Source organism: Charadrius vociferus, unplaced genomic scaffold, assembly GCF_000708025.1.
Source record: "Charadrius vociferus isolate BGI_N301 unplaced genomic scaffold, ASM70802v2 scaffold384, whole genome shotgun sequence".
Classification (NCBI taxonomy): Eukaryota; Metazoa; Chordata; class Aves; order Charadriiformes; family Charadriidae; genus Charadrius; species Charadrius vociferus.
Window position 1 is genome coordinate 661,760 of NW_009648234.1, and position 12,216 is coordinate 673,975.

Below are 12,216 nucleotides of genomic sequence, written 5' to 3' on the forward strand. Positions count from 1 at the left end.
GGGATGGGGATGGCTGCGGAGGGAGGGAGAGGGAGGGCGGGGGGAGCCGGGGGGTCCCGCTCCGATCCCGGCACTCTCTCCCAGGGAACGAGTTCCTGAAAGTGCCTGTGGAGAACTTTTTCCGCTCGGTCTCTGCGCGAAGCCTCCGTCTGTGTCACAGAGGTTTTTCTGCCTCTCCGTTGCAGGACACGATCCATCAGCTGGAGAATGAGCTTAGAGGAACGAAGTGGGAAATGGCACGTCACTTGAGGGAATACCAGGACCTCCTCAATGTCAAGATGGCCCTGGACATTGAAATTGCTGCATACAGGTACAGTAGGATCATTGCGGACATGTCTGGAATATTAATAGCACTGCAGATGCTGCCGGCTCAGGAAGCTTTATCACAGATATTTCTTATCTGCATGCAGTGAACACAAGTAAAATTGGAGCTTGACTAAATTATTACAACCGCTTCAAAATCTGTGCAGACCGCAGAGGGTTTGCATAAGAACCCAGAGTCCATTAGGGACCCGCACACTGGTAATTGGTGGCAAAGCTCCCAGCGAGCTCGGTGGGCACAGGACAGCATGACTCAGTGCGGCAGCACCCTGGTGCCGCATTCTGCCCTTGGTTACAAAAGCAGAAGAGGCAGCAAAAGACAAGTTTATTTTTAATTCCTGTTTACTTTGCTTTGCATATGCCAAACAAGCGGTGCTTGTCATTTGAATCCCCTTTTATCACTTGAGAGAGACACTGCACTTGCTTGATCAGGGTTTCAAGCAGGGAGTGCTAATCTGCTTGTCACAAACACTTTTGCTTTTCTTGCTCAACTTTCCTTTAAAGGCATCTGCTCTAATCTGGAGCAGGAACACTGCTTGCTATTGCCATCACCTGGCAGGCTTTTTTAGTCTCCTTTGCATCACTTTAGAACTCTCATTGGAGAATTGCTGATTTTTCTGGGTCACAGGCTTAGATGAAAAACATGCATTTGAATATAAGAAAAGTAAAAAAAAAAAAAACAAACCAAACAAAAAAACCCATCTCCAAATCTGCTTAAATTCCTGAGGCTGTTCAGACAAACACACAGATACCCCAGGGTCTATAGCTGTTTGCTGCCAAAGTTAGCTAAACAAAAGTCTCTGAAGTCTTCAGTCTTCATAGCCACACAAGAAAGGTGAATGCCCGAACCACTGAAATAGGTCCTGTGCTCCAGTTGGCTTTGAATGTCTCAGCCACGATATCTGATTTGGGTCTGTTGGCTGTGCCAAATTCTCAGTTCACCTAAGCATAATGCATCCTATGAAGTTAATCATTTTGCCATACTCTGTGCTAATTTATGCCATACTAAAGTTTTTTGACATTAAGGCTGAATTTCAACTGGTCGGCCAAAGGTGTTACACTCGCCACATGCAAACCAAGCTAAAAGCTGTCTGCTGAATATGAATTTAGCAAAAGAGCTAGGAAAAGGAAAGCAGAACGGGGGCTGTGAGCAATGGATTATGCTGATCAGCTCTAGCATATTCCACATACAAACTGGTTTCATTCTGCTGACAGAGGGAAATATTCCAATAGCTGTCCTTTACAGTGGGTTCCTATGCTCATTTTTTTTTCTCCTCCCGACTCCCTTAGGAAGCTACTAGAGGGTGAAGAGACAAGATTCAGTGCCTTCTCTGGAAGCATTACTGGGCCCATATTCACACACAGACAACCCTCTGTCACAATAGCATCCACTAAAATTCAGAAAACAAAAATTGAACCACCAAAGCTGAAAGTCCAGCACAAGTTTGTAGAAGAAATCATCGAAGAGACAAAAGTAGAGGATGAGAAGTCTGAAATGGAAGATGCCCTCGCAGCTATTGCAGAAGAAATGGCAGCCAAGGCCCAGCAAGAAGAACAGGAGGAAGAAAAAGCGGAAGAAGCTGTAGAGGAAGAAGTTTCAGAGAAGGCTGCTGCAGAACAAGCAGCTGCACCTGAGGAAGAAGAGAAGGAGGAAGAAGCAGAGGAGGAAGAAGAAGCTGCAAAGTCTGACGCAGCGGAAGAAGGAGGTTCTGAAAAAGAAGAAATAGAGGAAAAGGAAGAAGGGGAGGAGGCTGAGGAAGAGGGGGAAGAAGTTGAGGCCAAGGGCAAAGCTGAAGAGGTAACAGCAAAGGTAGAAAAAGTCAAAACACCTCCCTCAAAGTCACCTCCTAAATCCCCCCCTAAATCCCCTGTGACGGAGCCGGCCAAGGCTGCCCAGAAAGAAGCAGCTGCAGAAGCGGGAAAAGAACAGAAGGTGGAGAAAGGCAGTGAGAAACCAGCCAAGGAGGAAGAGAAAGCAGCGTCTCCGGAGAAGCCAGCAACACCAAAGGTAACCTCTCCAGAGAAGGCAGCAACCCCAGAGAAGCCTGCGACGCCGGAGAAGCCCACAGCCCCAGAGAAAGCAGTGACCCTGGAGAAGCTGGCGACCCCGGAGAAGCTTCGCTCTCCAGAAAAGCCAGTGACCCCAGAAAAGCCCCGCTCTCCAGAAAAGCCGGTGACTCCGGAGAAGCCCCGTTCTCCAGAGAAGCCGGCCTCCCCGGTCAAAGATGAAAAGGCTGTGGTGGAGGAGACCATCACTGTCACAAAGGTAACAAAAATTAGTGCAGAGGTAGAGAAGGAGTCCAGGAAAGAAGACATTGCAGTGAATGGTGAGGTGGAGGAGAAAAAGGATGAGGAAGAATCCAAAGAGAAGGAGGTTGAGGAGGAAGACAAGGGAGTTGTCACCAATGGCCTAGATGTGAGTCCAACTGATGAGAAGGGTGAGAAAATTGTAGTAACCAAAAAAGCAGAGAAAATCACTGGTGAAGGTGGGGACAGTACAACCACGTATATCACAAAGTCGGTGACAGTCACTCAGAAGGTAGAGGAACATGAAGAGAGCTTTGAGGAGAAATTAGTGTCCACCAAGAAAGTGGAGAAAGTTACTTCACATGCTGTAGTAAAAGAGGTTAAAGAGACCGAATAAAATAAATCATAGCTAAATTAAAAAATTCAAGAGCTTGGGTTGGTGCAAAAGGTTAAGCCATATGACAGCTGCAAAATGCATGTGAGTGACGGCTTCAAAGCAGAACGGGTTCTCTCATGGAGGCTCCAGACACACAGTATTTTACTTTTTTGTGCAATATAGGGGAGGGGGGGGGAATGCATGCAGGCTCAAGATGTACTCCCTCCACAGAGCTTGGGGATCTAAAAAAATAATACTAATAATAGTGCATGAGATGAAATGTGCAAAGGAAGCTTTTGAATTTCCTGAGCTGTTGGAGGGACATATCTGAGGAATGACTTAAGATGTATTATGCAAAGAACCAACTGAGCCAAAACCAAACAGAAAACAGTAATAGAATATTCATGAGAACCAGAACTCTCCTAGCCTTAAAAAAAAGCTACTTATAAATAATTATGTTTACCTCACTGGTGCAATTAGGGTGGACTTTTGCTCATGGGAGAACCTAGTTGACATGCACAGTACGCAACCTTTTGTTGTTTGATGTAAAACAGTCACAGCAGTTCTTGCTCAATAAAGGTCAATACTGAAAACATGACTTGTCTGGTGACTTTCTTCCAACTCGGATCCTTCCCTGAAGTTTGATGCTCTGTCCTGAACAGGAACAGGGTTGCATGGACTGAAAAGTTGCTTGAGGTTTTTTCCTTTTCTTCACCTCCTGATTTAGAAAACCGGTTTGAATTGGAAATGATGAACAAATTTCCTGTAATGTAACACAAATGCTTGAGCTGGTTTAAGCAGATACTTAAGAGCTGTACCCCATGCTTTCCAGAGTAAAGAGGACTCTATTGAATCTGTCTGTGAGCCACAACTGGGTGTGGTATCTTCCATGACACTCGTTTGCCGTGTAAGTGTGCACAGACCCATTAAGTAATCTGAACCAAGACACCATGTGTTCATCAAAATGGGGTAGCTTTGGATTTTATTTTTTTTTTTTTCTCCTCCTGCCTTAATTATATGGGAACGCCCTTATCAATTCTCTGTCTCAAATGGGCCAAATCTGCCTCTAAACACAAAATTCCAAAATTGAGAGCAAATGAATTCCTGGAGAAAGGAAACTGTCCCAGAAACTACTCTGTTATCAAGTAACAAAAATATTCCTAATTTGTTCTTTACATATTTGTCCATTTGAAAAAAGCTGTAGAAATGAGACTCTTCCAGACTCTGACCTGAGGCTGGGTAGGGCTCTGATCCTGCCTAGTGGGACTGACAGCTAAAACCAAACTAAAGCATTTTCCCATTTCCAATAGAAAAGTCCCCTAAGCATCGGCCTGTGTCTCCTGCAACTTGCAGGTTGGCTTTATTAAGAAGAAATCCAATTAAAAGGCCCTCTAAAATCCCACTCCATGGAAAATAAATGGAGACAAATGAAACAAAGGGAAAAGGAGGGCCCCAACTCCAATTTGGGGAATGAATATGTCTTATTGTGGGATTAATATTCTATTTATTTCTAACGTGTTTCAAAAGGAAAACAAAGAACGCTGCTCCTGCCTTATCTACCATAACTAGCAAAGAAATGCAAATAATTTTGAAGCCTGAGTTCAGTACATGGACTGTCCTGAAATCTGTTGACTAATTGAGGGTCTGATCAAAAGCTTTATGATTTGCACATGCCTTCCAATCCTTTCCCCTATCAATAATTGAAGATCAAGTAGTTTTTAATTGAAAGGGTTCTTCTGCATGTTCTTCACTGGAGAAATTGTTAAAAGTCCACAGCAGATAAGGCTTTCAAATAAATCTGAATGTCTTTGTGTAGCAAAGTAATGAATGTTTCTCCTGCTGATATCAATAATGGAAATCTGTGCTCAACAGCTTGCTGGTTGAGTGACGTTTAATTAAAGCAGAGTTAGCAAATTAAATGGCAGCTTCTCTGCAGCGAGCTTATTCGTTAAAGTTACATGTGTATGTGACATAAAAATACCTATATCTTTATGAATAAGAAGTTAAGTAGCTCAGTCACACTCAGCTATTGTCAGTAAGCAGTCGCACCAAGTTATGTTAAAACATAGAAATACCCAATGGTTTGTGAGCACTGAAGCTATTTTTCTCTTGGGTCTAATCAAAATTTTCAAGAGAACAATAACAGTAACACCAAAATCTAAACCAGAGACTAATATTTAACATAAACCTTTCTCTTTACATCCTTCCAAATAAGCTCCATAATCTGCTAAAATGTCAGAAACAGTGAAGCCGGTTGGCTACCACCCCTCGGCATAGAAAGTCGGGCATCTTCAGCGTCCAGACCAAGAAGGGTCACCTTGTACAGCGAATTAAATGTTGATGTCAGTGGGAGACTCAAGAACACCGTTAGCGTGGGCTTACACAGGTGCAGGTGGGATCCCAAGCTGGCTTGCTATTTTTCATGTTATGCTTTCTTTTCAGTTCTGGCAGGATACAGGTACAAGGACCTTGAGGTTATTTTTTGCCTTGTTTTGATCCTGCTGGCACGCCGGCAGCCCCACCGGGACCGCAGCTCCTCGTGCGACGGGGCTGTACCAACCCTCCTGCCCAGGGCACCTCTGCTTTCCCGAACACTTTTGGGAAGTCACTGCACAGCCTTCGTGGGACGCAAACTCCCGGGCTGCCCACTGGCACGCTGTATTTCAAAATAGGCTCATTTCCCCCCCTTTTCCACCCAAAAGATATTTCAGCCTTTAGTTATTACCCAGAACTGCCTCTTTTTTTTTTTCTCTGCTCTAACACACAAAATAAATTTGTGAGTTTAGTCTATTTCCCACTGCAAATGTTTCCATCAAATCCTAAGAGAAATAACCAACTGGTTAACACATTTCTAAATATTTATAAAACTATAAGAACCGATTAATATTTCATGTTGCCAAGAGGTTTTGTCTACTGACATCTGCAATCAAACGGTTTCAAAAGATAGCATAATTCCAGGGCAGAGATGCATAAATAGTATGTTATTTGCCTGTTCTGCACCAATTACTTCTTCAGACTGTGAACAGCCAGTGAAGGGATTAATTACTTTCAGTCACAGAAGCTCATTGATCAATACAAAAGATTCCGTGAAGGGAAAAACAATAATTAAAGGAAGTTACTGTGAAGATTTATGCATCTTTTTTAAGGTAGACCACCAAGACCACTGTGACTTGAGGAGCTGGAGGACTCTAAAACAGAATCTTTTTACCATACCGGCTTGTGGAGGAGCTACAATTAAGAGATTTTCAGCATCCCAGAACTAAATTCCAGGTGGAAACAAACTGTGAAGCGGTACAGAACACAAATAGTTTGTGTTTGCCAGGGAGCTGAGTCAGGCACTAGAATTTTCTCCAGGCATCAGGGTCTGTGCTTTTCCCATTGACATGTGGGCTTCCTTCCTTCCCTGTTCCGCATTAAACTACCCTTAACTAATCTAGGAAGGCAATAAATGATGGATTGTCAGTTATTTAGTTACTAGAAGGCAAATTCCTAGAATCTGGATATTATACCTGTACCAGTTTTCCTCTCGCTGAGTGGAAGGGGAGTGAGTGTATATGTGTATCTCGAGAAAAGCATTTGGGACCTCCTCGGATTTGTCTTCCCTGTGATGGGATCTTGGCCTGATCCACATCCCGTCTGCCCAAACAGCACGAGAAAATTCAGGGACAGACTCTCGGCTTGACTTGCAGCTGCGACTTGGGTTAAAGTTTCTATCGTGTCTCCCTCTGCATGCTTTTACTGCACTGCGTCAAAGCCAGCTCCTGGATTTGCAGAGGTAAAACAAGCGTTGCCAGCAGGATCCCCACAACCCTGAGAGCATCTCGGCACGCAAACGCACGCCTCCATCCTCCTTCCCACCAGTTTACCTCAGCAGCGAGGCAGGATGGGGGGTAACAAACCAGGCTGGACGGTCGCTGCAGCTTGGCACTCCGCAGCTCATTGCCGTGGCTGTGACTCACACGTTCCCTGCAGAGTCGTGAAATCTCTCCTCTAGCTGCAATACATTAAAAATAACATAAGGAGTGGGGATCGGACTGCGATACACTGCAAGGAGCAATGTGTTTGCTGGCGTATCTCTAAACGTGCTGGTTTGAGCACATCCCTAGCAGCCTGGGTGCAAAGATTCGGAGAGCCGTATTGCTTCCCAGAAGTGAAAGGGATACGAGAGACTGAAGGAAGGATGAATTTATCTGCAAAAATAAGACACGAAAGAGTAGGCAAAATCAGGTATTGAAAAGTTAAAGGGAGCTCAGAGTGCTTGGAGAAAGGCAGGATGGGGCAGTGGCTCTAATATATGCCAATCTCTTCAACAGTGGTTTGGATTTAATGGTTGTGTGGAGTTCTGATCATGTTTTTTGCTCTGCAGGAGCAGAACCTCTTTCCCATCTGAAGTGCCAGGCTAAGCATTTTCTGACAGAGCACTTAGGCGAATTTTCAAGTGCCATATCTTAGACGAAGTACTCTGCGGTGTTTGAACGAGGGTATCGCATACCAGGAGGAGCACACCTCCGGTCAATAGCTTTTAAAAGCGCTGAGCAAACAGTGTGGTCGGATCTCTTGCCCCCAATACTGCAAGTACCCCCCACTGCTCACCGCTGCTTTCCTGGGGATGGAAAACAAAAACAAAATCTGCTTTGTAAGAATGAGTCTGCACAAACACACATAGAAAAATCTCCATGAAAAGCAGAAGGGAAACATGAAAAGAAAGACTTAAAAGAGATGTTGTTGAAGAAAGAGAAAATTAATTTACTTGTTTGCCTTCCAGTTCTTGAAAGCATCAAAAATGCCAAGAAGAGGGAAAAAACATTGAAGTATTTGGACACTGGAACTCCCTGAACAGGAGTTACTGGAATTATTACATATGCATACAAGCTCTGTTCCCTGAACAGTTTTATCAAAGCTTCTTTTTCTTTCTCCTGCTGTTTTTCCTGATAACACAGAAGGAAAGAATTGTTTTAAGTGCTTACCTCATCCATCATTTTCTTCTTTATAACTTTTTCAACACTGAAAAGGGAGATGCTTTTGGAACACCCCTGGAATTTGTATAAAAAGACACTTCCTTTCTCTCCAAACATAGCCATCGAGGAGAGCCCATGCAAATCAACTGATAGCATAAAGTTAGTGTACAAAATTAAGTTACCCCAAAATCCTATGCAAAAATCCATCTAGCTAAATGTCACTGGCAACAGTTTTAGTGCAGCCATGCCGTGCCTGTTTTAACGTGGGCTTCCACAGGGTTGGTTTATTTAAAATGGTTTCATTTGCAGCATTAGTCTAGTACTTGCCCTTAGCACAAGGTTTAATTATATGCATCAACTTTAGCTAATTGAAAATAAATACTCTCAGGCTACAGGACATCGTTGCTGCTTTCAGAATGGTCAGGCTCTGCTGCTTTTTGTGCCTGATCACAGATTAGACCTTGTCTGGCTCATACTCAAAACTTTAGAAGGCCCAGATGCCCACTCGGTGGAGGATGAGCCTCTTCAGTCCGTAGTGGACTGACTGAAGACAGCACCTGAGGAAGGCAGCTCCCCCTCAAGCAGCAGAGAGAACTCCCCCCGCATTGTCCTTCCCTCTACCGCCTCACTGGGTTTTTTTTCTTTTTAATATACTTCAAGTCTCAGCTGCATCCGCAGTCATTCCTCCCTTTCATCACTAAACTGTCAGACCCAGAACAACTTCCTACCGATGTTTAACAGCCATGTTTGCATTTTGCTTCTGCATTGGTTTGTTAAAATTTCTTTTTTTTTTTTCCAAAAGGCAGCTTGTGCGTGTACAACAGCCCAGTGAGACCCATCACAAAGCTAACAGCACATTCACCCACAGTGTGTTTTTACCATTGTAAGATTTCCAAGTGAAATTTTACAGCCCCATCAAGAAATTTTGTCCACCTTTTAGTCCCCCAAGCGTATCAGCTAGACGAAATCGGTATCCCATATCCCATTATGCAGGCATGAAAGATGAGTGTGATACACCCCTTTATCAACCTTTTAAGTGCATTAGTGACACAAAACACGTACAAGGAATCTGTGTAAGCATTTCTGTAACTTTATTGACTAGCTTTATTGCACATACTTATTGAAGCCTCCATTATTTACCCACCCAAGGTTTCCATAATTATTTTAAATGCAAGTTAAAGATAACTTTCATTCCCATTACTTATTTTTTCCCCCTTTTTAAGTTTTAATGTTCTGATTCACCCAAGAAAGACATAACCCCTGAATTCATACGTGTAGACCATGCGGCATTCAGGGAGCAAGCCAGTGGGTGCTCTGCAAGCATACTGATACTCTGCACAGAGAGAAACGTCATAGATCATTAACTTTAAACCTCAGTGGTCACTGAATTAAATATGTGAAACTGCAATTTTAGCTCAGTCAATCATCATTTATTCTGTGGACCTGATGAGATAGCTAAACTGCCTAAAAATCAAGCCTTCTTCTTCACTTCACTCTCTTCCTTTCCTGCTGCTTCTTTCTCTTCTTTCTCCTCCTCACCAGTTTCCTCAGCAGTTTCCTGAGACTCCTCGCCTTCTTCAGCTGCTGTTTCTTCCCCTTCTCCTTCCTCTTCCTCACCCTCTTTGGCTTCTTCAGATTCTTCCTTAGCGCCTTTGAAAAACAAAAAGAAACATTTCGCACTTATGTACGGCTCCTCCTCCCAGTTTAACAGGAGCCAGCACACCTGCATCCATCAACCCCACGCATTGGGCTGGCAGCCACCTAACCACGATGGGACTGGCAAATGGTTTTGCATGACAGCAGGGACAGTTATCTAGGACTGGCAAGGGAGACCAACAAAACTACACAACTAACTTCTAGATTTCAGAGGGAGTTAAACACTTTATAGGTCTTTTCAAAATCACTGCCTTGAAAAACAGTAATTGACTGTGGACACATTGCTTTAAGCCGTATCCAAAGAAAGGAATCTTGCCATTGCTCTGCCATTGGCGCCTTAGCTATCATTTCATTATCATTAATCATTGCACCAACGAAGCCCTAGAATAGTTCAATCATATCCAGTGCCTTTCAGATACGTTTAGGTTAAATCTTTCAGATCTATGCAACTGAACGTGGGAAAAGCAACTCTAGGTAATATTCCTTTTACATTTTCTTTAAAATGTAAGTTTGGTAAATCAATTACGGGGCAGCAAGGAAGTGGCATACACTTTGGTTGAACAAGAAACTAGACTTCAGGCAATAGATATTGCTAACCACTGAACCCAACAGTCACATCCACAGACATCAGCTGACGTTCCTATTATCACAGGCTACTCTCTGGGAATTAGTATTTAGCTCATGATGTCCTTGCTCCTTATTTTTGAGGATGTCTGTAACAGCTAAGTACTCCTTGCTGCCATTTGAATACAACGACACTCAGTTAAAATATTATCATTCTGGTTTTGGGAACTTGAATGGAAAAAAACACCCAGCGATTTTCAAGGGAGTATGATCAGTTCTATAATCTGCCTGATATTGAACGTTCACCTTATCTTCCATGCAATATTCAGGCTTTCCTGATTAAATGCTGTGGGCTTAATCTCAATGTCCTTTGCTCATGCGAGCAGACAATGAGAGGTCTAATCATTAGACTTAGTCACGAGGATTTCTGGGTTTTGCCCCACATGAGCAGGATGAAGCATGAAAGAGAAGGATTTGAAAGTAACTAGAAGTACCTTCCTCCTCTTCTTCAGCCTCTTCACCTCCCGCTTCTTCCTCACCTTCCTCTTTCTCCTCCTCCTCACCTTCTTCTGCAGGGGCTGCCTTGGCTTCTCCCGCTTTAGCGGCCTCAATTGTTTCCTCTATTTCAATCTGTTCTTCCTGGACATGACTGGAGTAGTAGGTGGGGAAGGAACGGGTTGTCATCAAGTAGGAGCTGGACTGGAGACCACTGTAGGCAGACCTGCCAAAAGTCGGGGCAGTCTGGGTGTAGCCACTGGTGATGCTTCCAACACTAGTGAAACTGAGTCGGGTCTCTTCACCTTCCAGCAGTTTCCTAGCAGAAAAAAGGCAAACAGAAATGACTTGGTTATGCTGCAGCAGTATCCAGCAAGATTCAGCTATGGACTACGACGCTATGACGCTTTGAGCGGCAGACTTCAGAGTGCAGAATCTAGCCCATAACGAGTAACTACATGGCAATGCTACCCTATCTTCTTGGCATGACTTAAAAATTTCAGAGGTGTACATTACTGGTGAATTAATACTTTTCCTTGTCAGGAGAAACAATGGGGAAAACCCCTCTAGGATTGGCTCCTATAGCCGGTGAAGTTAGAGGTGTGTTTTGGTAGCCTGTGGGGTTGCAGAGAACAATGCAGATGTAACAGTCTGAGGTTACGTGTAGCTATTGGATAAGGTTTACAGCCACCTTCTCAATATTCCCCCTTGTGGCATCCACAGAAACTCTGTTACAGCATTTACAAATTCTCACAGTATCTTGTACAAAACATTAAGCACCTATTTAGCAGCAATTCTGCTGTAAAATAATTACTTTCCAGGAGATTGCTTCTGTGAGTTAGAAACAAAGTCTGTTCTTAAAAGCATGTAAGGGATTTCCAATTTTGAGAACACAGCCATCTGTGCTACAAAGTTCCACTGATCCAAAACCTCTTCACTCTAAGTACTGAACTGATATTTTTACCTATGAAGATGAAGAACTGAGACCACATTGCTGAGCAGAGTTCCATATGCATATACATACATACTATTATACTCACAGACATTTGCCACACATCGAAGGTTTTGCTTAAAGCAAATATTTTACCTCAAAAGCACTGCTCCTTCCAATAAAAAGACAACGATCTCCTCGACCTGATTAAACTCTGACATCTATCTATGAAAACTTCTGTTGGGGGAATGATAAAATGAATTCTCTTGAAGAGAGAATGGGAACCTGAGCCAAGTTCTGACTTATTAAAACATTACCCCCATCATACCTATATGCTGCAATTTCGATGTCCAGAGCCATCTTCACATTGAGCAGATCCTGATATTCCTTCAAGTACCGAGCCATTTCACTCTTCGTGGTTCTCAGCTCGTTCTCCAATTTGTTGATTGTATCCTGTTGGAAGCACCAATATTGACAGCATAAAATTCTTAATTCTCCCATGTCTAGCAGTAACACCTTGCAAGGAATTTCTCCAATCCTGTTAACTTAATTTTGCTCCGGCAGACAGAGAAAACGAACAGCTCCATCTCCAGCCTCAGCCAAGGCGGCACCATTTCCCAAATCCCACCCTCCCTGGCAGGGTTTTCCCACCCTTACGTCTACACCTT

The 12,216-nt window shown here is 43.5% G+C and overlaps 2 protein-coding genes across 2 annotated transcripts in view; one reads left to right on the forward strand and one right to left on the reverse strand.

The window, feature by feature from the left end:
• Positions 1 to 3,539, forward strand: part of NEFM (neurofilament, medium polypeptide) — a gene marked incomplete at its 5' end in the record, with an annotated part of 4,492 nt that extends 953 nt beyond the window's left edge. The window contains 2 exons of the mRNA XM_009884151.1: positions 175 to 310; positions 1,612 to 3,539. Of these exons, the coding sequence (XP_009882453.1) occupies positions 175 to 310; positions 1,612 to 2,965 (1,490 nt within the window). The remainder of the gene's footprint in view (positions 1 to 174; positions 311 to 1,611) is intronic.
• Positions 3,540 to 8,970: 5,431 nt separating this feature from the next.
• NEFL (neurofilament, light polypeptide) lies at positions 8,971 to 11,995 on the reverse strand. Its single transcript, XM_009884123.1, has 3 exons — positions 11,877 to 11,995; positions 10,617 to 10,936; positions 8,971 to 9,552 (listed from the first exon to the last, which is right to left on the reverse strand). The coding sequence occupies exons 1-3, from the start codon at positions 11,951 to 11,953 to the stop codon at positions 9,374 to 9,376; spliced, it is 576 nt and encodes a 191-aa protein (XP_009882425.1). The 5' UTR covers positions 11,954 to 11,995; the 3' UTR covers positions 8,971 to 9,373.
• Positions 11,996 to 12,216: the final 221 nt, after the last annotated feature.